This window comes from Cardiocondyla obscurior, linkage group LG02, assembly GCF_019399895.1.
Source record: "Cardiocondyla obscurior isolate alpha-2009 linkage group LG02, Cobs3.1, whole genome shotgun sequence".
Taxonomy (NCBI): domain Eukaryota; kingdom Metazoa; phylum Arthropoda; class Insecta; order Hymenoptera; family Formicidae; genus Cardiocondyla; species Cardiocondyla obscurior.
The window spans coordinates 1,312,918-1,340,453 of NC_091865.1; the positions used below are offsets into that span (position 1 = coordinate 1,312,918).

At 34.4% G+C, this 27,536-nt stretch overlaps 1 protein-coding gene and 1 long non-coding RNA gene across 2 annotated transcripts; one reads left to right on the plus strand and one right to left on the minus strand.

The window, feature by feature from the left end:
• Positions 1 to 3,030: 3,030 nt before the first annotated feature.
• On the plus strand, positions 3,031 to 5,098 carry LOC139113186 (uncharacterized). Its single transcript, XR_011547649.1, has 3 exons — positions 3,031 to 3,290; positions 3,388 to 3,709; positions 3,823 to 5,098. It is a non-coding gene; the product is annotated as an uncharacterized lncRNA (long non-coding RNA).
• Kl-3 (dynein heavy chain 8, axonemal kl-3) lies at positions 5,098 to 27,476 on the minus strand. The gene is made up of 66 exons (XM_070674145.1): positions 27,325 to 27,476; positions 26,894 to 27,116; positions 26,607 to 26,758; positions 26,219 to 26,417; positions 25,967 to 26,130; positions 25,725 to 25,901; positions 25,433 to 25,654; positions 25,148 to 25,249; positions 24,904 to 25,050; positions 24,546 to 24,820; positions 24,122 to 24,461; positions 23,761 to 23,987; positions 23,194 to 23,681; positions 22,944 to 23,103; positions 22,625 to 22,833; positions 22,370 to 22,494; positions 22,083 to 22,263; positions 21,640 to 21,977; positions 21,321 to 21,484; positions 20,926 to 21,180; positions 20,599 to 20,839; positions 20,306 to 20,505; positions 20,037 to 20,208; positions 19,823 to 19,968; positions 19,606 to 19,744; positions 19,276 to 19,506; positions 19,002 to 19,207; positions 18,694 to 18,914; positions 18,306 to 18,591; positions 17,880 to 18,018; positions 17,581 to 17,801; positions 17,307 to 17,490; positions 16,941 to 17,081; positions 16,526 to 16,873; positions 16,256 to 16,445; positions 15,842 to 15,987; positions 15,547 to 15,745; positions 15,302 to 15,420; positions 14,874 to 15,210; positions 14,269 to 14,539; positions 14,001 to 14,201; positions 13,674 to 13,919; positions 13,107 to 13,425; positions 12,774 to 13,000; positions 12,476 to 12,698; positions 12,220 to 12,396; positions 11,972 to 12,139; positions 11,654 to 11,869; positions 11,349 to 11,486; positions 10,991 to 11,287; positions 10,739 to 10,894; positions 10,521 to 10,676; positions 10,318 to 10,453; positions 10,076 to 10,227; positions 9,714 to 9,967; positions 9,166 to 9,594; positions 8,715 to 8,991; positions 8,452 to 8,638; positions 8,101 to 8,362; positions 7,778 to 8,017; positions 7,515 to 7,682; positions 7,129 to 7,270; positions 6,855 to 7,044; positions 6,658 to 6,776; positions 6,420 to 6,581; positions 5,098 to 6,359 (listed from the first exon to the last, which is right to left on the minus strand). Exons 1-66 carry the CDS (start codon positions 27,445 to 27,447, stop codon positions 6,234 to 6,236), a joined length of 13,776 nt encoding a protein of 4,591 aa, XP_070530246.1. The 5' UTR covers positions 27,448 to 27,476; the 3' UTR covers positions 5,098 to 6,233.
• Between the last annotated feature and the right edge of the window lie 60 nt (positions 27,477 to 27,536).

Sequence of the window (27,536 nt, forward strand, 5' to 3'; positions counted from 1 at the left end):
AGCTGTATAGACTAGCATATCTCGGAATGCGATGCAAACGGTGGCAGGCACACAACCGTGACAGGGTGTAAGCGCAGAGGGAATGAAAGAGAGAGAGAAAGGAGAGAAAAGAGAGCAAGGCACGTGACGATTTCTGTGCAAAGGACGCGCACGTCGGCAACCGGTGGACGTTGTCATGTGGTGCATACATGCACAATGTTTGCGCATCCTCGACGGTACGATTATTGTCCCGAGCATACTGCTGGAACCGCTGCGAAACGCGTTCGCCGTTCTGAGACATGCATACGCGGCTAACGTGTTTGGTGACCGCGCATACCACGAAAACTCGAGAGAACCCGATCTCTCTCTCGCCTTCTCCCTTGCTCTCTCTCTCTCCCTTCGAGGCACAACAGTACCTCGAGTTGGCCCGGAAACCTAGCTAGGGATAGTGGTCACCGTCAGAATGGAGAGCCGGCCTCAAGAGTGACGCAGCGGACTCGAAACAAGGGGGTTGTCGCACAGCCGAACTCGTCTCGCATACGTAACGCCGCACTCTCTCGCACCAAGATTTATGGCACGCGCGGCTAGACCGACCACGAAGAAGATAAGATTCGCCCGCGATCGGGATAACGAACGCTACGGGGGACTCTCCCTTTCCGTGCAAAGTGGAATCTACCCGGGCGATCTATTGTAACTGGGCGTGATGCAATTAGGACGCAATTGATACGGCGCGATTAGAACTTCCGCAAGGATAGAATACGCGCGGCACCCAACGCATTTATTTAAAGCACTAGAAGAAACCACGCGCGCGCTATTCTTTATGAGACCCCAATTACGAACAATAAAAAATAAAAAAAATGATGCCATTTACCGATCTGCATGAGCTCCAGCGGAGTTGGTGTATTCTGCCGATGGCTGTAACAAAAAATAAAACATTAATGTACACATGTATTTAAATTAATGTGAAGATAAAGCTATATTTTTTACAGATTTTCTAAAGAAGAAAAAAATTTATATTTACCTATAAGTTGCTTCGCCGATGTATGATGCCTATCCGAGGCCTGCTCCTCCTCCCAGATGGGACGTGTCGAGTCATCTTTCGCGCACAAGTCACTCGCGAATACCCCGACCGTGATTTTAAAGTTCGCGGAAATTACTAATTACAGTCGCGCGTTATTTTTCGGTACGTCTGAAAAAATAAAATCCTGAAAAATAAAAAAACAAGTTAGTTATTGACTTACCAAACTGCATACAGCGGAGTTGTTGAATTCGGCCGGTGGCTGTAACATAAAAGAAATATATTAATGTAGACATGTGTCTTGGTTTAAAAAATTAATAGAAAAAAAGTTAAAGTTTTTCTTTAATATATATTTTATTTAAAAAATGTATTCTTACCTAAAAGTTGCTCCGCCGATGCAGGATGCCCGTCCCGGGCCTCCTCCTCCTCTCAGATGGGACGTGACGAGCCATCCCTCCGCGTACTGGAAACTCGCGAACGGCACTCCCGTAAAAAAAAGAAATCGCAAAAAAACGCCCGCAAACTGACGGAACTCCCGATCGACCGACGAACCGGCTGCGGTTCGTAAAATTTTTTTACCGGCGATGACGGCACGTCGATGACGGCGGTGAATGCCGCTGCGTCGATCTGTAACAAAGAAATATAAAGTTTAATTATAATTATCGCGCCGGAAAGATTTTCGTTAAAGGGAGGCATTCTTATTGTATATTATTGTATATTATATATTAAAGAATCTCATCGAACGTCACGCGGAACATTTTTCGAAGAAGCTTTCGAGTAAGCAATCGTGACGGTTACGGAACGTAAGACATCATCTCGGTAAACTAGTCTAATCCGTGGAGCACGTCTCGGAACGGCTTCTTCATCTTCGCGGCGCCAACTTTCGCGAGAACATTCTCTCGACGGTCTTCAGACCAGTCATTTAGTTATATTAAGGAAAAGTTGCTGCGATCTTCGCTAGAAGTAAATGCGACGAGTTGGGCGGCGGAGAAAAGAAACTTCCGAGCCTGTGAGCCGGCCGACGATTAAGAGGAGTAGAAAACTTCTCGCAGACGCTCATGTGTCCTGCGCGAGATAACAAATGTCATCTCGGCTATACTACGTTTCGCGTCGACAGAATTATAGCTACCGCTATGTTTGCTGCGTCGTCGTGAACCTTTTTCGTGCAGCGATAAATATTCGTTGTATTGTGCACTATATTAAAGCTAACGTTGAACATTACGTATAATTTTGACACGAATAATTATTAAAAAGAAAATAATATCCGGAATATGAGATTATTTTTGAGGCTTGCTCGAACGTAAGTTTTGTAACGACGACGATATGGAAGCCTGAAAGTAACAATTATGCTCGGAATCGTGCAAACGCCTTGTGTTTTAGTTTTGGGGACGAGGTCGTTACAAAACCTCGAGCTCGCGGAGCAATAGTAGAACATACCGTAAAATAAATCAAGTCAGTGTTGAGCTCGGCGCTTCGAAAAATTCCACGAGGGAAGGACAAAGGTCAAGTGCCGAACGAGCCTATTGTTGTCTCACGTTTTTACGTGGTTGTCTCTTGCTCTCTAAGAACCGAAGTCCGAAAGTTCTAACAGTCTGGGTGCGGAGGCTCGGGCACGAAAACGTGTATAATTGCATGTACGGTGAAGAGCAAGTAGAACATTTGCTGTGACGACGGCGTCTCTGGCCAGACTCTGGCGTACGTGATATTCTCCGTCTCCACTCCATCCATGGAGCGCTGTGATTGGTCGACGCCCTAGGGAAATCGCGCGTCGACCAATCACAGCGTTTCACTAGACACAGGTACACGATGATAAACCGTGAGAGAACACACGCGGATGCCTCGACGTCTTCGTCTCGAGACCGATGCTCTCCGCGTGTCCACGTGTTCTCTCGTTAGCAGTAGAACGAGTCATGTAAGCCTGTTGCGAGCTCACGATCAGGCGATCTATAGAGCGCTGTGATTGGTCGGTGCGTAAGGTCCCTAGCGCGCCGACCAATCACAGCGCTCCATAGATCGCCTGATCCCGAGCTCGTGACGGACCATGTGCCTCGTGTTCCTACTGCGTACGAAAAAATTCAGTCATACTGAGAGTTCAAAATAAAGATGTCGAGGCATCTGTGCGTGATCTCAGCCTTCGCTTTACGTCGTTTTTTGTGTCGAATTCGAGGACGGTCGGGACGTTCGTGGACTATCTCGCGAGTGTCCAGTGCGCGAAAGAATGACTCGACACGTGCTACCTGAGCTGAGGAGGAGGCCCAGGAAGGGTATCCTGCACCAGCGAGGCAACCCAGGGGTAAGTAGTATTAAGTTTCCTTTCGAATTACATTCCGAATTATATTCCGAATTACATTCCGAATCTATAATATAATTTTGTCGTTCATCTGTTACAGGTCAAGAGAAACTCCGCTGCTGTGCAGTACACTAGTGTTCAGACAAAAAAACTGCCGCACGCCGATATAATTATACGAACCGTAGCCGGTTCGTCGGTCGTTTCGGGTGTGTCGGTAGTTATCGGGCGCTTTTTGTTGCGATTATTTTTTTTTCGGGAGTGTCGAAAACCAACGCGCGACAGTGTTAATTAATTATCGCGATAGTAATACTTCCGGGCGCGTTCGCGAGTTACTTGTGCGCGGAAGGATGACTCGTCACGTCCCATCTGAGAGGAGGAGCAGGCTCGGGACGGGCATCCTGCATCGGCGGAGCAACTTTTAGGTGAGTATCAATTTATTAAATAAAATCTTTAATAAAAGAAAACTTTTACATTTTTTTATTAATCTTCCTAACTATACTGGCTTGTCTACATTAATTTCTTTTTTATGTTACAGCCACCGCCAGAAATCAACAACTCCGCTGACGCTCATGCAGATCGGTGAGTCGCATGGTTTTTTTTCGTAGTTAGTAATTGGGTTTCTTCAACCGGCAACACACCGTCGATCATAGATTACTCAATAGTAATCATCATATAGAAATTATAATAATTAATTAATGTCCCCAATTATAATGACGAGGATCTTTTGAAAAATAACGCACGCGAATCGTGCACATCGTTCGTTCCAGTATCTTTAAAAATACAACAATTTAATATAACAAATCGTTAAAGAACTTAAATTAGAAGGATTGACAGCGATCCGTGCTGCGAAAGTTAATTCAAACTATGAATAATATTTCATAATGCGAGATTTAAATTCCAGGTTGGTTTCCCGACTTTTAAATCCATTTCAATTCTTTCTTGCAAGACTGAATTCATTTTAATTCCCTTATTGGAATAATCCGGCCTTAAAAAAAATTAACTTTTTCATTAAATAAAATGTGTTAAAATTTTTTTTTACATCGAAAAGAGATTCTCACATTCTAATTTCGTCCTTTATATACGTGGAGTAAAAATTAGAATAAAATAATTATTTATTAAATGCTGCAAGAAAGTACATACGTAATTTGAAGAAATTAAATTTTTGAATATTTAAATACAATGCAAAAATTAATAGCCGCAGAAATCATTCGAATCTTTTATAGAGCAAGCAGACAAAGACTAGTAGCGTTTAAAGTCATAGACGACAATTACCACGAGGGTGATTTGGTACTATCGAAAATTAACTGCGCTGACTCGGACCAATGTGATCCCCTGGCAATAGTACATTATTGTACTAGTCTAGCACACGTTAGTTAGAACGTATACATTTAGCCAGAACGTACATTGTAGATCTTCATTACCATAACGATTCTCAGTCAATAGGCCTTACATCAATAAGCGTTATTCTTGAAATTTATCTAAATATCAAATATAAATTCAAACGACAAGTGTACCGCGCATTTTATGCGAAAATCTAAATATTCTGTAAAATGTCAGAAATATTTCAAACGCAGTAGAAAGTATGCGCTGAAACCGTATTGAAAAAAATATGTCGCAAGCTATTTATCCCGTGCGAAATATGTGCTGTGTTTCAATATTATCGTGACATTAAAACAAGATGGAAAGTATTCAAAACCAAATGTTTTTCGTCGCGCGTAACGTTATTCGTTACATTTGTACAATATTTTGTAAATTTTTACAACAATTGTTTTGCTCAAGATATAACGTGTTATACGCCTGAATAAGAAAAAAAAAAAGTACATTTTATTTAAAAAAAAAAGAATTAAAAAATTAATTAATAAAACTCCTGTTCGAGATACAAATCAATGCTTGCTGCGTTTCGTAATTCGCGTTACGGTACACGTTTTGCATATTTTAGGCAGAGTGTCAATTTCATGAATCAATACAGACAATCCCGCGTACCAAGATATTCTAGGTAACAAAAGCAATTTGGACTATTCCCCGTGGCAAATGAGGCGCCTCTGATTAACACACATTGGCTCAATTACACGGGTTAGCCGAGGGAACACGAAATTGCCTGCTATTAACGGTGGCGCAAGGGCGGATAGACATACGAGATATATCAGCCGGATAACACGACGATACGTTGAAAGCCATATAACGTAATGGGATAGCGCGGAACAAAATGTTTTACTATTTTCTTCCTTTTCGTTAATTTAGGCCCGCCGATGTAGTTGCCGCGCACATTCCATTCGCCAAAGCAAACCGCTGAATTAATGGGGAAAGTGGCATTTCCCAAACGAGCTTCGCGAAACATTTCAAGTTATAAACGTCGAACGGGGAAAACTAACATAATAAAGAATAATCTTCCGAAAGAATCTTTTGACGATAGCAAAAATTTCTCGCTCGTTATAACTTAAGCAGTTACTCGTTACTGAGATATTGTGCTTTCGGAATATCAAAACGGTCATCTCGAGCCTTTTATATTTTACGCACTTTTTTTTTATCTGCGCACAAAAGGGATATTATAACTCAAAAAGTTTCATGAAAGAATGTTATAGATTTTTTAAAGCGGATTATGCCACTATCGCAATAAAATAAAAAATAATTAAAGCAGTAATTTTTGTTTTTAAACAGTAAAAATAGATATAAACCTTTATTACATGAATGCAAATTGCGACTATGATTACAAGTCTTATAGTCGCTTAATGTGATAATTTTGTCGATTCAAATATAATTTATTCAATACTTTGGAACAAAGAATACGAAGTAACACACAAATCGAGTAATGAGAAACATTAATATATGTAATTTATTTAATTTTCTGGATGCGAAATGTGTATTATTGCTTGCTTAATGTTCAATTTTTCTTTCGTAATTTTAAAGTATTAAATATTAACTTAAGTTTAATAATTGTATAACAGATTACTTAGTATCACACAATAAAGCGACGCCACGTAATATCCAGTAATCAGGACTTTTTAGAGTTTGTAACCAGAGCGGCGTTATTAACTGTAAATAACTCCTTTGAGGCTTTTTATATACAGGACACTGCGGAAAAAAAAGAAAAGCATATAATAATGTTTAAATTAAAATACTAATCGTCCTTACCTGATATAATTTCGGACTGTTGTCCGGAGCATTATGTAAAGCAAAAATATGTATCACAGGCATTAATACGTAAAGAACTTTATTCGGTGATTCGCACAAACGGCTGTTTCTACGGTCCCAGCCAGCACCCTCGAGAAACAGGCCGTAAACGTATACACCTTCCTACGTTGCGAACATAGACATTATTAATTATTTAGATATTTGCATACACATATATTGCACGTTTATCGCTACATACCGGGGGTGGTGTTTTGATCTCTTCTGCCGCGTTACGTAAAACTTCATTATGAAGCGTAACATTATCCAAAGCCCATTTATGAGCACGCGTTATTTCTTGTCTCATTGCCGTCAAAAACCCTGCAAATAATATTTTCAAGCTAGCCAAAGTCTCACATTATATTATTTAACACAAGAATATATAATATATTTAAATACCTTGTGGATTAAAAAAGCCAGTCATCCAAAATTTTGCTGGTCTTTTACTACGTAGCCAAGTCGTCAACTGTTGGTTTCTCTCTAACAGTTCCGTAAACCAAAATCCCAAAGAAGCAGACGCCCACGATCGAGCTTTCCAAGCTTTTGGTATCCTAGCATCATATATATTGTCGAGGGCGTCTCGCAATTCCTGAAAATATATTCATATTTATTCACTTTGTGGAATATTGCGCTTTATACAACGGTCGTAATTAGGAGATTCTAAGGAAATTACCTCGCTCATTATAATTACGCCTTCAATGGCCAAGAGAAGATCCTTGAGCATAACGCGCACTAATTTTATAACCACCTGTATTCTATCAATTTCTTGTTTTAAGAAAACGTTCATTGGAGCAATATGATCCATTACATGTAATCTACGATAACATCAAAGGATTCATTATTTTTTCATTAAATTTGCAAAAGGAATTATCTGTTCTTTTACGTAGTTGAATTTATTGAAGATAGATTTTCAAAATGTCTGCTACACAGTTTTATCGATCGATTAACTGAATAAATTCGGCTATTCATAGTTTGTTAAATTTATTACTTTTTTTATTTTCTTTTTTAATTGTTTTATAAATGATAATTGGAGTAAATAATATTCAAAGATGGACAAACCTCTCTCTAACTTCAAACATGTCGTAGAGTTCCGGGACTTTTTCTAGCATTTCCCTCGCTTGTCTTGTAACAACCACTTCTCGAGATTCTATACCAACGACACCCGCTTCTTTCGGTTGCACAGATACTATTATGTCTAATACAGTCTGTGTGGTGTTACTCTGGTATCTACAATATAAGCATAATTTTTCAACTGCTTTACATAACTGTTCTTATCTTATGTGTTATATGTATGTGCATAGCATTTCATAACAATATCTTACGTAATATCTGCATTTGGATGCAAGCCGTACACTTGTGGCGGATCTATAGAACTCATGGCGTCTATCGCTTTTAGATATTCGCTTACTTGTTTAAAAATTAAAAGCGGATAACCCTTATAGAAAACGAAACCTTCCGCGAAAAGCGCTTCCATAAACCACACTTTCGCAAAAGTATTTAGCAGCCTTTTGTCGTAATCGTCTGTGACGCGTCCGCCGTATTGCACCTCGCCTATCATGTAACTGAAATTTAAAATATGCGTAGCGAGAATTAATAACTCGGAGAAACGATAAGAAAGCTGAAAATATTAAATTTTTCCATTTACCGTACGCTCTGCCAATTTATACCGCGCTTTAAATCGTAATCATTTAAATGATTATTTATGAACATGCAGGATGCCAACCAATCTGCTGAATTAAATTCATAAGGTATGTTCCATCCCAAAGGACCAAACTTCCGTCTTTCCTGAACAATAGTGTGCAGAAATGACACTGTGTATATTAGCGGTATATATTGCGTAGCATCACACTGGTCCAATATTTCCTGATTCATACCGCTATACGTTGCCAACAGACCCGCACGTATTCCTAACAGAGAAATCACATCTTGATTATACTTCCTTTTTACTTCTTCTTTATGGAGATACATCTTTATTTAAAAATATAAAAATATATACCTTGTGGGGGTTCGTATGTATATTTTATAGACATTTGTAGTAGAGAAACAGGAAAGTCTTTGTGCGGCTCTGTCGTTAACCACACGCGAAAATCTGAATGCGGCGCTTCCATTTCTAAAAGAAAGTTTACCAGCTCTGCCATGAATTCTAAGCCCAAGTGACAATTTTGGCACAAAACCCAAAAACCCTGTAAATTTGATAAATTAATAACTCGCATTGTATGTACGTATATAAAAAAACGAGCATTTTTTTCAATAATATACTTTAGCTTTCGCGTTGCAAAGCAACCGTCGAGCATGAACCTCTTGACCCTGTCCCATCGATATGCATTTACAAACGATTTCCATTCTCTTCGCAAGCCGCTCGATGCTAGGCGTAGGGTCTGATCCCATGCTTAAGAAACAAATTATTGGTGTGTTTGGCCTTGACTCGCTGTGCATTACATCCAGAAGTGTAATCACGGGCTCTGCGTATTTCGCTCCTAAAGAAGTTGCTATATATTTCCTCGATTGCGCCAACGCTCTATCCATGCACCAAGCTCTGCAAACATATTATTTAATAGAACTTTAAACGTTAATTTAAAAAAAAAACTTTATTACTAGACGTTCGATTCTTCCAAAATATTGCAATTCATAATTTGTGTTTTACTTATAAGAAATTAAAATTCTACATATATAAATTTTTAATTTAATAAAAACTGTACAATAAAATTACCTTATCAAGAGCAATCGACGGAATGTATCCAACGTGTTATAACCATCTGGTATAATTTCCTCTTCTGGTGTATCTTTGTCGAACCATTGTTTCCAAATTTTCTCAGAAGCGGCTACTTGAGATACGATATACCGAAATTGTCGTAATGATGATAGCGCGACTAAATTAAGCCAGGTCACATCCGTGATCCATTTGCAAGGTTTCGGCTCGATTGCTTTTAAGTCTAATGCCGCGCCGCCTTTAATAAGATATTGAAATTCCTTGTGGGTGATGTTACCGCGTTGCAGATCGATTTTTAACGTCATCAACAAAATAAACATGTATTTGTGTATTTCATATAGCCCGCGTGCCTTGTACTTAAATATATCATAAGTCAGATATTCGATGATATAATTTATTCTCCTCTGATTTACCGGACTTCTTTCTGACCTAAGAAAAATTTGATAAACGTTATTTGACAAAGTATAATTTGTATTTAAGAAGTTAGGAATATTAATCGCAGCATAATGCAAGTCGCTAGCTTTACAGGAAAAACTTTTCATATTTACCTAGCCATTGAGATATCAAATCGTTCTAAAAATTGAACGAGAGACGTTTGGTACATGCAATTGACATGCGGCATATCGCATATCAGAAAGTATAAAACGCTACCGCGCGTTGCAACCGGTCGAAATTCTTCGCGTGCCACGTCGATTTTTTGCTCTGTATCTCTTGCAATACTCAGCTTTATATTAATCTCCGCCGCTGTTTGTTTCGTGGTATTTAATACAGACATTAATTCAACGTCTTCGATCAAAGGTCCCTTTTAAAGAACGAAAGATATTACAAAGAAGCCGTTATTAATTGTGCTTATTTCAGAATTATTTAATTATTGCTGTAAAGAGAACAACGTACTATGTATAATACGTACTTGTACAGTTCCTAATTTTTGTAGAAGATTTTCTTCTAATTCTTTAATCTTTCTGTTATTTGCAGTTATGTCGGTAATCAATTGTGTTTTTTCCGTTTCTAATTCTTTTTTCTCCGTTAAAATTACTCTTCCTAACAACTGATCCTCCAGACCTGTGGAAGTAAATGTAAAATTATAAAAAAAGAAAAGTATTATTTTTATAAATGCATTTTTTAATATGCAAAAATAAAATATACTTTTACCTTTCATTGTAACAGTAAAATCAATTATAGATACGTGAGCGAATACTTCTGGAGTATAAGAAGGATTCGGTAATTTTGTTGTGATATAAAGTCTAAAGTCTTTACTAATGTCCACTTCTTTGTCACCTAATTTGACCTATGATATAACAATAACTCTCGTTAAACGTAAAATTATATAAAAATTTAAGGTTTTTTTCTCTTACTTTGAAAGAAGTTCCGATTTTTATAAAATTTTTTTCTAGCACATTATCTAATATCGGATCTATTTGTTCCTCTACATCTTGAATTAATAATGGTCGTCCTATAGATATAGAATCTTCAAGATGATTTTTAAAGTATTTGTGCGTGAACCACGTAATCTAAAAGCCACATTAAGAAATATTAAACCAATCTCATTCCAGATCTTGTTTCATCATTATACCTGTAAATCAAATTCTTTTTCCTTATTTTTGATCCACGTTTTTCCTTGCAATTGCGGGTCAATCAGTAAAGGATATCTTAATCCTTTTGTTACAATTATTGCATTTTGAATTGATAGTTCATCATTTGGTAGACCTTGCAAGCTCCAGTCGCCAATCTACGATAAATTAATCGTTTGTTCGGATTATTTATTTGAAATTTTAATTTTTATATTATGTTTCTTATACTATTTATATAATTTTTATTATTTTACCGTAGTTGCATCTGTCAATGCATTAACAATGTTTAGAGTAATAGAATTCGGGATGTTTTTGTCTTTTAAAAAGTCCATCCATTTTCTCTGCAAACCAGTTCGGAATTCTTGATTAAATGGCCCGCAATAGCAAAGAAATCCAGTTAATATCAACACATCTCCTACGAGACGTTCCGTTTCCGACTTAAACATAGTCACTTGCTCCGTCCATCTTATTCTTTCTCCAGATAGTCCTTCAATCATAGCAGATGCGGTGTCCATTTTTGCTTGACAGGTCGAGGCTTGGTCGATAAGTTTCTAATAAAAAAACGTGTATGTATTATAATTGTTTGTAGTTTTATAAATATTGTTACCATACTTGTCGCTCTTGCATCACGGAATCAAATTCATTTTGCACTATTTTTAAAGCATCGTCCTTTTCTTTCAATAATATTTCTGCCTCAAGTAAATTTTTATTGGCTTTCTCGTAATAAATTTCTTGTACAACAAGATTAGCCTGTAAAGTGGTTTTTGTATATTAACATTATACGTTTTTCTATTGGAGACCGACGTCATTTCATAATTATCAATTAAAAAGAAATTAATATTATGTACTATTTCTCGTACAAGCCATGAAATGACATCGATTGCTCTCGTTTGATTGCAATGTTAATAAGGAGTTACCTTCAAAGGCAGCACATCTTTATTTATTTCATAAAAAGTAACCATAGAGATGGTCCATTGTATGAGACCCGCAACATTACCACAGGCTTGCTTTGCCGCTTCGTAAGTGTACATGTGAAAATTTAAATACGGTATCATTAAGTCGACAATTTCACCATTAATATTATCCTTTGAAAAACTTTGTAAATTATATAAAAATCTAGTGTCAGCGAGGACCTGTAAAAGATAACGTGCAAAATTCGAATGTTTAATTTTAAATAAATATTTCTCTCATTATTACTTATTAATATAGTATAAATTAATATGCATAGGGTTTACTTTTAACGACTCCGACCATGTAGGTGTTAGAAATTGATGTTCGTAATCCGGTTTGACTGGTTCCAATTTTCGTCCGAATAGAATCAGAACGCAGTCCATTATAAGCATAATTATATATGGTGGTTTCGCCAATTTACGAACGGTAGAGATGTCCACCGGTTTTATGGTCTGAAATATTGTTACAATGAATGTTGATGCCAACATTTAACATAGACACAAAATTTTATATCGATTATTGATTACAATACCAGCAATGCAGCTTCGGCTTCTAACAAGGCAGGCTCCGCAGCTTTCAATTTCTCTTCCGCCACTGCCTTATCTTTCGCTATCACTTTCAGAATCGCTTCCGCTTCGTCTTTCGACACTTGAACTTTTGCTTTCACATTTTCAGCTTCGTTCTTTTTCTCGTTCACATTAGCAACAATCTAAATATATATATTACATATTAAATTACAGTCAGATTTTCTAATCAAAATTTATATTTTATAAAAATATATTACTTACCGTCTCGACTTGAGCATTTTTTGCTACAATCTCCTCTTGACTTTTTTCCAATTCGTGCCGTAATACATCAACCTGATCCGTAGCGTCAATTAATTTACTTAAACCACTATTCATGCGAGAAGTCAGCATATTAATATTATCCAAACGTTGCTTGTAAAGTGTTTTGTAACTATCGAGAAATGTTAAAAATGATCTCGGAGTCACGTATATTTGACGTCGAAATCTACATTTAAAATTGAATTTATTAATTATTCACATTAAAAAAAATAAAGTGATATATATAAGTAGAAAAATTTACCTGGTAAAGTATTCTGTACAAGTGTCGTTAACATTATCTTGAATATCACCCACAACTTGCATTAATTGTTGTTTTACTTCTGGGCTGCATATAACTTCATATGTACTTAGAAAGTGCTCGGCAACTGCATGTAGTGCGTCCCTTGGCCATCTCAAAAACCAATTTATTGTGCAACCCGATATAAGGCCAGGAAATTTTAATGACCGAGATCTAAACTTTTCACTGACCTGCAAAAATAATTATGAGCTTGATGATAATTATTATTAAAATAGATAAACGAAAAAGAAAAGAAAGTCCAATTGCGAATATTTTTAACGCAATAACAAAGCGTACTGGTGAAAAGCATAAAACAATATGCAGATTATTTCTCGCTCGCGATATAAAGTAATCGTAAAGATTGTCTTGCGTTGGAGGTCGTCGAGGATCGGTTTTTTTCATTAATGGACCGACAGTCGTTAAAATATCATCTAATTCATCTTTTGGAAAAAGATTGGCCACTTCGCCAACGCTTAGTATGTTGTTTATATATTCCAAAAATGCTTCGTCTTTGATTTCATTGTCGGTGAAAATAAAAGTGAGACCTTTGCTATCTGTACCAGCGGTGTGATACAATTTTCGTAAATCGTCCATCAAACTAGCTACGTTATAAATCCTGAAAATATAATATTTATCAATTTTTATATATTTCTGTTCACCAATCTATTAGATACAATTTTCGCACAATATTTCTACGAAGTTACGCGATACGAAATAAAAACCTTGATGCACGATAAAATTAAATATACAAATTTCGTACTTATCTCGCGCAATACTTCGCACTTCGATTGGTAATAGGATATTCTCGGGAGATTAATTATTATAAAATATATTTTGAACCAAAGTTATAATTTTGATACTTGCCTGGACAACGTTATTTGAAAGAAGTTAAATCCTGCAATGAAGGATGCCAGTCGCGTCATACTTTGCTTGCCGGATCCTCCTATACCTACCAACAACGCATTTCCTCTGGGAATTCCGAGTATTCTCGATATTCGTATCAAATGCACCAGAGCATCGTGGAAAAAGACCAGATCAAGACGCATGCCGCGTATGTATTCATTAAATTGCTCCATATTTTGTTGAACTTTTGCGATAACGATGTCGTAACTGCAAGTGAAAATACGTACAAATATGTGACCATATATTTTCAAATCCGTCACATTCGACAAGAAATTTTTCTCGGCGTACCTCGGTATCTCCTCATAAATCTTTGGCGCCTCTAGCACAAAATCTTCCGGCTCGTCACCTGTCGGTTCTGGTGGTTCGCGCAAAAAGTTAACAAAATACGTCTCGACTGGGGAATAATATTGAAAATCCGGACCCAACATCTTCTCCGCGGTTCGCCGTAACGTATTTTGAAACCATTCCTTGTCGGCGGCAGTGATGAACCTGCGAATGATTAGTTAGAAGTTTAAGCACGCGTATTTTCATATCGTGATTACGAGAAAGAACAAACCGATCCGCTATCACGCGCGTGCATTCGTGTTCCCATAATTTCAGCAATGTCGTTACAGATTCGCACTCTGCTCTTTTTATTCTAAGTATTCCCTCCCAAATGCGAGAAAGATCACGCAAGTTAAAAACGTAATGAAACTTGGCTGGGGTCGGTAGCATCTTTGCTTTAGTTTGCTGCCATAATATTCGAGTTAATGGTATAAGCTTTGGTAAAAAGTTAACGATGGTTTCGGAAAATCTCGTAGTACAAAAATATCCCTGACCGATGACACCTGCAATTATTTAGTTGCGTTGTACACTAAAAAGCAGATATGGCATTTGCTGCGGCGAGCGGCGACGGCGGCTGGCGTACGTGACTTTCCCATCTCCCGGTCGCCGAGTGCGGGGAGATGTAGTAGACAGAGGCCGCGTTCTCTCTCAATCCTATGTGACCGGTGCTCCGCAACACATCTACGCGCGTGCTTCGTGTGAGATTCGACGCACCCCACGCCAAGATCACGTACGCTAGCCGCCGTCGTAGCACCACGAATGCCATTTCTGACGGTGAGTGTACACATGAATATTTTATTTATCGCGTTTCGCGAAACGAGCGATTATGATTCATACCGAAAATTGTATCTATGGACTTGTTGGACGGTAATGTGCAATTAAAAATATTGAACTGCCGTTTCAACCGCGGCGGGATATCATTTTGCCCTCCGCCCGGATGATGCATCGCGGCAAGTAGCATAATATCTTGCATAATGCAAAAGTCGCCCGGTTTATCCAGGGAATAGAATCCTTTGTATTCCATTAACTGACGTACGATCTCGTTGGTAATTTGATCGCCCCATTCGTTCATTGCCGGCATATTTATATCGTCGATAAAAATGGTCATTTTTCGTCCACCTGGTGGACCATAAGTGGTGCCTACTCGCTTTTCTACGTAGCTCTCGAATACTCGCTAAAAAAAAAAGGCAGTGGTTTGTGTAATAAAGTAATCAATGTCATAATAAAATTCTTATTTAAATAGAAAAATTAAATAAAGTTATTACCTGAACCATGTTAGGCGTGGACGCTGAAGAAAAGTTAAAAAACTTATTTAAATGATATTCGGGATCGTGCTTAGACATATAATATTTCATTATTACACTTTTCGCGGTGCCAGCTTCCCCTATTGTACAATGAATTCATAATTACGTTAATTTGTTTAATACGATATAAAATTTCATAATTAATTAATTAATGACATACTAGGAGTACTAGACAATTACTAAAATTATAATACGTGTTTGTTTACCTATCAAAAGCACTGCCTTTTCCTGTCTTGCCACAATATCAATTAAATATAACGTTCGTGTGTTATCGACGTTAGGAACAAGAATAGTATGATATTCTAGAATATGGTCTGAAGGATATTCAAATTTTGGCACCATTGTACTCCAATGAATCCAGTTTCCATCATCTGATACTAAATACTCAAAAATAGTTTCATCGCTCTATAAACCGAATATGTGTTAACGATAAAAATATTAATATCGATACATGCTGTACATTAGGACATTAAATAGCATATAAAATAATCATATACGAACGGTATACTTCGGCCAGTTACATTTCGATTCATGATTTATAAGATATTCCTGTAATGCAAATCGTCCATCTAATTCTAACATTGCACCCAAACTCCACATTATAGAAAATAGGAAAAGTTTTTCGATGTGCTGGTCAGGCAATATTTCTGAAAAAAAAAGCAGCTTTAGTAAAGTCTTTTACTTAAAATTAAAATCTAACTACAAAATACATCCATTGTATTTATACAACCATTACAAAGTATAAAATTAATAATATATTGAAAAATAGAAAAAATATAAGTAAATCACAAGAATATTTTAATAAAAATACATATAGAAAATGATAAAATAAATATGTTTTAATATTTGCTGTTTGCAACGTTACAGGTTGAGTAAATAAATATTCATATGTAAAAGAGAAATTTTCATATTTACTAGTTGGATCAGAATTTCCGACATTTAATCCTTCCAATAAGTCAATACACTGTCGTATATAAAGCGCTTCTAAAAGCACAATTTTAGCTTGGAGCTTTGTTTGAACGAATGTATGTGCATCTCCATATATATTATGAAATAATGCTCGCAATACTCGAGCCTCGTTGTTGGAACATTTTCTAAGCCAGCTCTATTAAAAGTATTGTTACATCGTAATAGGTTTTCGCGCAAGAGATATCTCATTATTACAAAATCCCAGATTTACATTACCTCTAAAATTGACTCCCATTTTAGCACAGAGGCACTGATGAATACCATTCCCATACGCGATATAGTCGCCGGGGACGCATTATCTACATTATCAGGTTCGAACACTAATTTAGTATTTGGTGCCATTACAATGCGATCACCATTTGCCAATGTTAAAGTTTTATTGTCGTCCAAAACAGAATTTAAATTTTCAATCCATACTGCGTCAACGGGACCATCTAATACTATCCATAAATTTTCCGTCTTTTTCGTTTGCGTGGACCTCCGCCATATAACAGAAAATATACCATCTGTCCAATCGTTTGTCGCAACATCAAGTTTTCCAAACATTTGAGATGCAGTTATTGCCTGTCCAATTTTTTTTTTTTATTTATAGACTGTCGAAAAGACAAATTATTTTATTAAAAATACTGACTTTTGGATTCATTCTAATTTCTTTATGCGGTATGCCCATCTCTGTTAAAGCTTTCATTAGCGTCCACATGCATCGCGTTTTACCAGATCCCGTTGGTCCAAGAACCATCAAACCATGACGAACAAGCGACGTTTCGTATAACTGCAAATTATTATAATTTTTTTTCTCAGTGATATTATATTCCTTCTACATATATTTAAATTATTAAAAAAGGTTAAAGAAACCTTTTTGAACAAATTTATACCAATATTTAAATTAATTAATATTAATCTAAAAAAAAATAATTTATTGATATAATTTTAAAATTAAAATAAAGTTTAAAAAATTAAAAAAAAAAATTAATATATTTGAATATATTAAAAATACCTGAACAGTTTTCAGAGTCCATTCGCTATGATTCATGATCCCAAGAGCGACAGTAGCGTTAGCTATCGCTTTTTGTAATTTTTTATATGTTTGCGTTGTTAACTTTATATCCGGAAACATATCTCCAATAAGTGACATGAAAAGAGACTCGTCTTCATCTACCAGTTTTGATAAATTCATATCGCTAAAAAAAAAAAAAAGATTAAGACAGATTTTTCCTTTCACTATTCAAATGCTTTTCTGGGCACAAAATATACAGTTGATGATACAATACCGTAATACTCTCATGAGGGTGGTTTCTTCGGAATCGGAGGGACATGCGCGTTTCTGAGCACCAAGTGTACGTAGACACGACAAGATATTTCTTAATCCAAAATCATAATGCACCTGCTTGCTGAGTTGCTCCTCGCATAATTTATATAATATAAAAAATTTTCGCGCTAATAATACGTTCTCTTTAAAGCCACATGCCGCAAGTTTTACTCGCATTATGATCTAAGCAAGTAAAATTAAGTTTATAAAAATTATAAATCCAATTCTACATTAATACCTGCAGTTTGTATTTTAACACACTTGTCTGTCAGGAACCATCATCGCCACGCTTCTAAATTGTAGTTTTAAATTTTCAGGCAATTCTTGCCGACCAGCATATCCGGGATTCATTGTAATAAATATTCCAAACTCATAATTGATTTTGTATCTTTCGCCATCACTACAAATTAAGTTTGCTAAAGGTATAATACAACTTTTGATAAAAATATAAATGATTTAAAAAGTTAAGCTAAAGAAATTATTGTAGACGTTATCATAGAAATAAATGTTACTAAATTTAATATTTACTTTTAAATGACACTTTTTAATTCACAATTAGCCATTTAGTAAAATACAGAAAATAAAGAAAATTAAAAAAAAAATAATAAACTTTATTTTATAAAAATGTAAATTTTAAAATTTCAATTTTATACATATAATAAAAATAATTCACTTATTTTTCTGTACCTGAATAAAAATGTTGTCTTTTTCTCTTTGCGCGCACTGAGCACGATTGCTATTTGTTGTGCGGCCACGGATAAAACTGGTAGATCAATTCGATTAAATTCATCAAAGCATCCCCAACTACCGGATTGTGCTAGTCCTTTAAATATTCTGCCTAAACCTCTGAAATCCATTTGATCGGAGCAATTAAAAACAACGACGTATTTTCCTAGCGCTTTCCCCATGTCCTTCGTCGTTTCTGTTTTACCCGTTCCAGCAGGACCTGTGGGAGCTCCGCCAAAATTCATTCCTAGAAAAAAATATTTGCAAGGGACGACGATAAGTGACATGACGTAAATGCTGGTAAAAATGTTATTTTACAACTATTTTCCCTTTAGTACAAATACCATACCTACAGCCTGCGCTAGTGTTATATAACACCTATCTGTGAGTGGTGTAATCGCAAGCCGATCTGTACAACCCAAGAATTCATTTTGATAAATAAATTCCATATCGGTTATTTTAATTAAAACATCCTCCGAATCATCATGATAATAAAACCGACATTGCTTCAACCATTCGAAATCTTGTATACTTCGAATTCTAAGATGACACAGTTCATCGAATATATCTCTAAAATATGTATAAGCGCAGTTAATTTTTTTACGTTTATCACGTAGTAATTATTAATCATGAAAAATATTTAAATAACGTAAATACTTTTGATGCACATGTATCGTTATTAAACATTCGTATTTTATTCTGGAATATTTCGTAAGATCCTTAACAGTTACTTCGATAAGACTGTTTAGCAAGTCTAGGAACCATTGATTGGTTTTTTTCATTATTGTTCTGTCTCGTTTGGCTGTCGTGATTGCCATTTCGCAATCTTGTGTCCACAAAGTTTGTAACGCTAAAAGACCGACCTATGAAAAGTGAATATTTGAAATTGTTGTACACCTACGTACACAAACTTTATGTGTAATCTTCTTACTTGTAAAACGGAATTTTCTATCAATAGCATGATGTCAAATTCAGGTGTGCGAAGTGATTGCAGTCCTAGCGAAATGACAGCACCAACAGACTGTTGATGAACTGTTAATAAAACGTTTAACCAATTTTCCACGCCTCCTATACACGCAACTTCTTCTTCCAGCACTATTTGTTCGCCTTCTCGTGAATGCATTGCTACAATTTTGTCATATTCCTTTTCAGAAAATTTTAGCTGTATATAGAAAAAAATAAGGAAACTATAATCAAAGTTATTTTCAATTATTTATAAGACATTTAGTAATAATTTAATTTTAATACTTATATTCATTACCTTAGCTATGTTATCGAAAAATCCATCAAGATAATTCTGTATTGTGTGACAATCTGCTGCTTGTCCAAGAATCTCCAGTAAAGTAGGATCTGATACAAAGCAGAATCTTGGGAAGATAACTCGCTTTGTTTCTAAATAACTATATTAATAGAATTTCGTTGATTAGATTTAATACTCTATAAATAATTTTTGTCTTTTTTACTAATAATGTGTATACCCGCTAAGAGATTTTTGACACGTTTCTAGTTGTTCCAGTAAATGAGGTAATAGGTGGCTCATTGTTTCATCTCCAGTACACGTTTCCACTGCATTTAATATTTCATGAGCGCGAAGCATAATCTTGACCCAAGCTTTATCAATCATCTATAATATAACATAAATTTATATTATTTTATTAATAATGTTATTACACATTTTTTTCAATGAAATACATTGAATCGTTTTGCTTCGATAGGAAGTTGCTTTGATATGTCGCCGCCAATAAATACTGCTTCCAAATAAGCCCACAGATTTTGCACAGTCAACCATTTCGCTAATATTTCTGATGTATTGCTAAGTTTGGTCTGCCACAATTGAATCTCTTTTTTAAACGGCACATTGTAACTATATTATGTTAAACACAAATACGATAAGTGTGCACATAAATATATACGTACATTATAAAAGCTAATAATCAAATTTAGAGATATAATATATGTACCGATTTGCCAATAAGGAGCTTATAATCATTAAACTGTCTTCCAGTAGTGCTATTACTTCAGCAGTTTCGATACCTTTCAACAAGAGTTCACCTCTCTGCTTAAATACCGCAAAATGCAAATTTATAACCCCCCAATCTGCAATTACCTGCTGCAACTTAAACTCGATGTCTTGTTCCTTCACTGCACTGATACATATATCCTATAGTACGTAATATTTATGTGTATAATTTTTGTATTTTATTATAATATTTTATAATGCCATAGTGCATTTTGCGATCAAATTAGGCATTACCTCTACATCCTCTTTATATTTTAACAAAGGTGCCTGCATAACGTTTGCCAAAGTAAACGTTTCGGATTCTATATCGAAGAAATATTGACAGAGCTTAGACAGTTTCTCCCAATGCCTATTTTTCATAGCTTTATTAGCCATCATCTCTAGTAATGGGCACATCTCATTAAAATCATCGATCTTTTTTTTCAGATCAATATACGCAGGCCATTCTCTCATAGCTTTAGGCAACTTTCGACATCTAAAATAATAATTTGTTTAGTATTATTGCAAAAATTTTCTAAAACGATTGAATCTTATTAAAAGTATACAAGTTTAATTATTTACTTGTTTTGAAAGTTGATCAACTCAGTTGTGATTGATTCAATATCAATATCGAACCATAGAATGTCATAATAGCTATCTATAGTGCGCATAACTTGCAAATATAATGTGTACAACTTTTGTAATAAATTAATTTCTCTTTTTCTCTGTTCTAAAGCTGGGTATTCTGATATTTCTATGCCAAATAAGCTTTCACCAGTGCTATAAGTTTCATATCTTTCCCACAGTTCTTCAAAACGCGCTTGATATATAATAAGTCTGAAAACGTGTTAATAATGGCATTAAAAATGATATTAGCATACTAATTTCGTTTAAATTACTGAAATATATTTGCTAAGTAATTAATTTTTAATTAGTATATATGTAATTTAACAGAAAATACGAAATACTAGTTGTACCGTTCACTGGCTTCTTTTGCTGGTACTCCTTCAACCATCGGGCCACTGAGTTTAAAATCGATATCAAATTGAGCTACCTTCTTTTTAAGAATTGCAACACCATCAATAAGTTCCGTTTTCAATGGCTCTTGCATCTCGCATATTACTGTTTGAACTTTCTTTGCCTACAAAAATATAGATATTACCCGTAGAATAAAATAAAAACGTTACTTCAAATAGAGAATAACCATTATAATAATTATAATATATTAAAATTTTAAATACAGTTTTTAAGTTAAATAGGTATTAAGCGTTATGAAATAAAAACAAAAATTAATACCATATTAAGCATATTGTTAAAACTATATCTCAGTCCGTCGGCTATATCGAGGTCTTCTTGTAATATATCGATATTAAATTTTCCTAGTAATGCATAAGTTTCTTCAATTAAAATTAGTTCCATGTCTAATGATACGAAATTGTCTCGTATTTCTCCCAAGCATTTCATTGCAGCTCTAACATCTTCTAAATCTTTAATAGGCCTGGAGAGAACCTTATTCTTATCAAAAATGTAATCTGTTAATTTTTGTAATTTTTCTTTGTATTTCTTTGATAAAGAAATTCCCAGTAACTTTTTCCAAGCACTTGCTTCCACAAGCAATGCTAATTTTAATTTATCTACAAAACATCATTAAAAAATATAACTAATAAGCAAAATAAAACTGTAATAACATTAATTAAAAAAGATATTTTAGTTAAATGTTTAATATTATTTTTGCGTACCTGTATTAATTTGAAGAGGACCAAGTATATGCCAATCAGGTAAATTTTTTATTTCTGTCATTAAGTCCTCGTATTTTATAAACTGCTCTTTAATTTCTTGTACGAGAGGTTTCGAGTCAACAAATGCTTGTATTATTTCATTTCTGTTTTCTGCCCATATGTAGGAGTATCGTAAATATCTCTACAGAAATAAATGATTAGTATAAATTATTATATAAATGTGTATATTACTTATATATATACAAATGTGAATAAAATTAAAAAGAATAGTAATTTTTTATACATACGTTACCAACTTTCGAAACATCATCTCTCAATATTAATATTAAGCCTTGCAGACCCGTGAAACTACGAATTATGTCTTTGTGTTCAAACACATTTTGAAAATAGGTATCGAACAATTCGTCTTTTTCTAACAATGAGTAATAGTAGTAATAAGATAATCATTATTTTAAAAATTTAACAGTCTTGATAAGGACATGTTAGTTTAACTATACATATATTTATCAATTTTAAATACGTTATATTTTAGTTTTTATTACCAAGCGGCTTTGCACGTGTATTCATAAAATATCGTTGTCCCCACATAATTACTTTCTTGTGCGTTTCTGTAATACCAGTTACGACTTTACCAAAATAATTTTGTAGCTCTTCTATCGATGGAATAATTACGATATTCGGTATTTGTAAAACAAAATATGTCATCATGATTGGAATTTCTTGTTCTATTGCAACATCTTTAAACAGCACGCTGAAACAAATTTGTTATTTTTATTTCAGTCTTATTGCATTATATGTTGGAAATAGCATAATAAAAAGCACAGTTTACTTATAAGTATGTATAAATGTACGAATAAGTACCTCATAATAGTTGCTTTATTCTTTAATAAATCTAAAGAATTTTTAGTACACTTTACTAACGCTTCTATTAATTTATTATTATAACACGCAAAAATCTCCATGCAATCATTATGCACTTGATGAATTTGAACTTTATTTGTTCTATCAATATGACCAAAACCTACATTTAATTAATCATTTATAAATTTTTTATTTAAAATATTGCGATGTAACAATTTGTGTTTAGTATGTATAGATATGTATACATTACCCGGTTCAAACGGCCCTTGTGTTAATCTGGTTTCGGATCCATATTGTTTAAGTATTTTTTCATGATCCAGCCAACTATATTTAACATCTTGTACAGTAGGATCAGTTATGAGATCCATAAATTTATTAATAATCATTATAACAGTCTTTTCTGCAGTCGAGGATTTGATTTCCAAATCAATTGCTACTTTATCTCTGAAAGCTATAGTATCGGCTAAAAGTTGTTCCGGACTTTTCGGATACTCCTCTAATTTCAATAACATCGTTTCTGCAATAGATTCAAGTACTTCATCTATTCTCGCTTCTTTCATGTCGACTACTTCTTTAAAAAATATTTCCGCATTATGAATCTCCTCTTCTATTTTAGAGCATGCATTAGACATTTTTAATGAAGACCATGTAATTACTGATACACAGGGTTGAAAAGCAATCTCAAGATTGACGAGTGCTATTTTCATTAGATTTAAAAATAAGATCGGAACAGATCGTCTGTACATACAAATATAATTAGTATATAAATATGAATGCAAAAATTTTAATTAGTAAATACTAAATGAGACTTGTATACCTAAGGGCATTGTTTTTCTTCAACAATTTCTTTACTCTCTCACAAGATAAGAGTATCTTTTCTTTGCAAAATATTAACATTTGTATAAAATCCGGCACTTCTAATCCAAATTTACATATATGTTCAGATTCTCGTATTACTTCGTAAATGTAAGGATCGAAATTTAAGCAGTACTTATTTGTTTTTGGATGACGCACGAGCATAGGAGACGATAATGCCAGACGAACCTAATAATTAAAAGTTAAATTAGAAAAATTTCTAAATTATTTTAAGATAATAATATACATTTATAAGAAACTTCTGCAAAATTTATGAAACTCTTGGTATAATAATTTGTTGAAATCATAGAATAAAAACTTACAACGTTAGCTGAATCATACCAAGCTTTATAATATATTAACTCGTAATGAATGAACACACTGACGAGTGTATTATACATTTTAATGCATTTTTGCATTGATTCATGCGTAATTACTCTGTGGTATGATTTAAACATATTCATTGGAACTTCTATATGTTTATATAATTGTCGTATCCACAGAATTCTACCGGCAACGGGTGGAATATTCCTTGCTGTAGGCGGATCGGATCTATTTTCATTGTATCTATCGCGAATATCTTCGATCTCTTGTTCAAACATTGAGACAATTTCTATGCACTTTCTGTCAATCCTCAATGGCCTGAGATTTAATTTTCGAAACCTGTGCATCGTAATGTAAATTATAATATATATTTTTACGTAACTGACTAAATAAACTAATATTTACTGAAATATAATATATTACCTTGCTATCAAATTTAAACTTTGCGTTATGTTGGGCACGATAGAGAGGCAGTTGTTAAAAAACGTTCTCAGCTCTATATCAGTTTCCGCTACGCTCTTTTTAAATTCATCATAATCAACATCAAAATATGGTTTTCTATGATCTAAGGGATCGTACATTTGCGATGAGAGTTTTTTAAAATAATCGGCATATTTTTGAGCATATATATTAATTCCTTGTATAGTCGAACTGTGCAAGATAGAGTACATCCGTGCTGCTTCAAGAATGTCCATAATCTGCATTATATCATATGTATATTATATCGTAAACTAATGATATTACAGATGGGTGGACTTATTTTTGTATTAATTATTATTACCTTTATTATTCTTGTCTTAAAAGCAGCAAATTTTCCAAAAACATACATTTCGGATACCTCAAAAGGTTTTTCATTTGGAGATTCTTCGACCTTCTTACACATGTCGTCATAATAGTCATGATATGTTTCACAAAGCTTAATACAATCCTACGAAATAATCGCTGATACAGTTTTACATTCATAAAGCGATAATATTTAACATAAAAAAAACTATTATACCTATATTTTAATCTTATATTTTTACCTTTATTTTAGATATCATAACAGATTTTGATTCATTCCAAATGCTTAATTTGCCATCTTCTGTTAAGTAGGCCTTACACGCTAATATCATCTGATTTGTTATCTAAACAGAAATTATTAAATTAATAATAAATAATATTAATAAAAAATAAATAACTCATATAATTAAAACCTCTGATTTTTAAAATATAAATATACGGGATTAAAAGTGGCTGGATTTTTTAAATTAATTTATATAAATAATAATAATTTACATTCTGTTTAATCAATAACTTTAGAAAAGTACCTTCACATATACTGCGGTTACCATCTTCCTCGTGTTGAAAAATCGCGATGTAGCATAAATCATTCTTATAGCATACATGAGTGCGGGTAAGTAATCTCCTATTTTCGTTGGATCTAATCTGTATAGTGGCTGTGTAAACTTTTCTAAGGCGTATAAATATTTGACATTATCTTGAGATAAAATATACATCGTTGTAACTTGATCTTCTAAAGCTTTCCATTTCTATAAATGTATGTAAATTACAGTAATATTTAATTCTAAATTATCACGTTACTTATTAACAATTTTGTACCTTAATAAGTTTTGATTTCGCTTCCGTTAGCAATTGTATGAATGCTTCGGTGTAAGAAGATTTTATGTGATTCATTATTGATGAAAACTGACCGAGCAATCGTCGCCAATAAGCAAGTTCTGCACTTGGTCCTACAGTTTCAGTTTCTCTGCGTAATTGTTGACTTTCAACAATGGCCTGGAAAATCGCTTTATAAAATTGTGATGTTTCATTGTGGGATATATAATTCGTACAAATCATACCCGCTCCATCAATTTCATCCATATTCGAACGTCAGCCTCTACTGCCGTAATAACGTTCGGTTTATGAATGCTTTCTCTAATATTTTCTGGTAGCGCCAAACATTTTTTATACAAGTCCCAATTAATTTGAAAGCATATAACACTTTCCAAATCTGTTTTTGTCACTGTAAGGAAAAAAAAGTAAGTATTATCTTTCATAATTACAAATTTATATATTAAAATTAAAATAAACACGAAAGGTAAATAACTTACTACTAAGAAATTCGCAAAAATCTTTAAAATCGCCTATAAAATCATCCTTTATTTTTTCCCCGGCTTCACTTTTCGACAATTCTCCCCACTGCATATTAGCAGTTAACGTTCGCGCATGCAAACGTGAAATTAAGTCAGATATTCCTGCCAGAGCACTTTGCGATGTAGGATCTACTTCCGCATATGCATAATATGTTTCCTATGTAGAATATAAAATACAGAGTAACGGAAAAAAATTCAGAGAATGAAAAGAACAAAGAAAACATTAAAAAGCACATACATTGTAAAATTTAAAACTAAATATATCTTATAATATTTATATTACAAAAAAAATACGATACAACGGAAAATAATTTAAGATAACGCTTCGCGTTATTTTTTAACTTACGTCGAATAACTGTTTAACTCCAAATTCGAGGTTAGACTTTAATCGATAAACTATAACGCATCTACCTGAAAATTCTTCGGTAGTACCATCTGTTATACAACAACGTATAACTTGCTGTTCTTTGCTAAGTTGCGGCGTCCATCGCCCGGATTCTGAGATTATGTAAATTTTACGTTTAGTATGACGGTGTAGCATAAAAATGCATTGTTGACTTAATCGCTATATTTAACGTTGTATTAAAATTGCGCGTGTAAAAGAAGAGAGCTGAGAAGCGTCTATCATTATACCAAATGTTGGAGGACTCATAAGTTGAAGATATACAACGATCGCTTGTCTTCCACCTTCGGCGAAAAAACTGCTAAAAACATTTACGTATTCATCTTTGTCGAGAATTCCTTCTTCCAGGATCTCGGGATCAGTGTTTAAAATATATGCCACTGTCTTTAATACGTGCTGATGCGTCACCTTCAATAATCCTTGCCTGGCATTACGAATTTCCTTAAATTTTGCCTAAAATGGAAAGAGTTGCATGACACTGGGTTCGTTTTTTTTTTTTTTTCTTAATATCTTTCAAAGAGTACTATCGCAAAAACATTATGGACTTTTTACTCAATTATATCTAGAATTATATCGTAAATAATAATGTTCCATCTAGCTTCATTAAATGTTTCGCAAGGATTTACTCGCGAAAGTATCGTAGATCCGCAAAGATATTTACAAGTCGCTCCTTTATACTCTCCGTGGGTAGATCTTCTCGCATACCAATTCTTCTCTTCACTAATTCTGCGATCCGTTGATCGACAGCAGGTTTTGTGTAATCTCGCAATGCCGAATATGCCATTGCTGGTAATATAAAAATAATCGTGAATGTGTCAACGAAAAGGGTTAAGAAAAAGAAAACGTTACAACTACGAATATGATCTGACAAGT

Coding starts and splice junctions, on each gene's coding strand:
- Kl-3 (XM_070674145.1), bottom strand. CDS start 27,447: ATGGCATATTCGGCATTGCGAGATTACACAAAACCTGCTGTCGATCAA. Junction 26,131..26,218: donor TTTTTGCGAATTTCTTAGTA/GTAAGTTATTTA, acceptor TTTTCCTTACAG/TGACAAAAACAGATTTGGAA. Junction 24,462..24,545: donor AGTTTAAATTTGATAGCAAG/GTAATATATTAT, acceptor TACGATGCACAG/GTTTCGAAAATTAAATCTCA.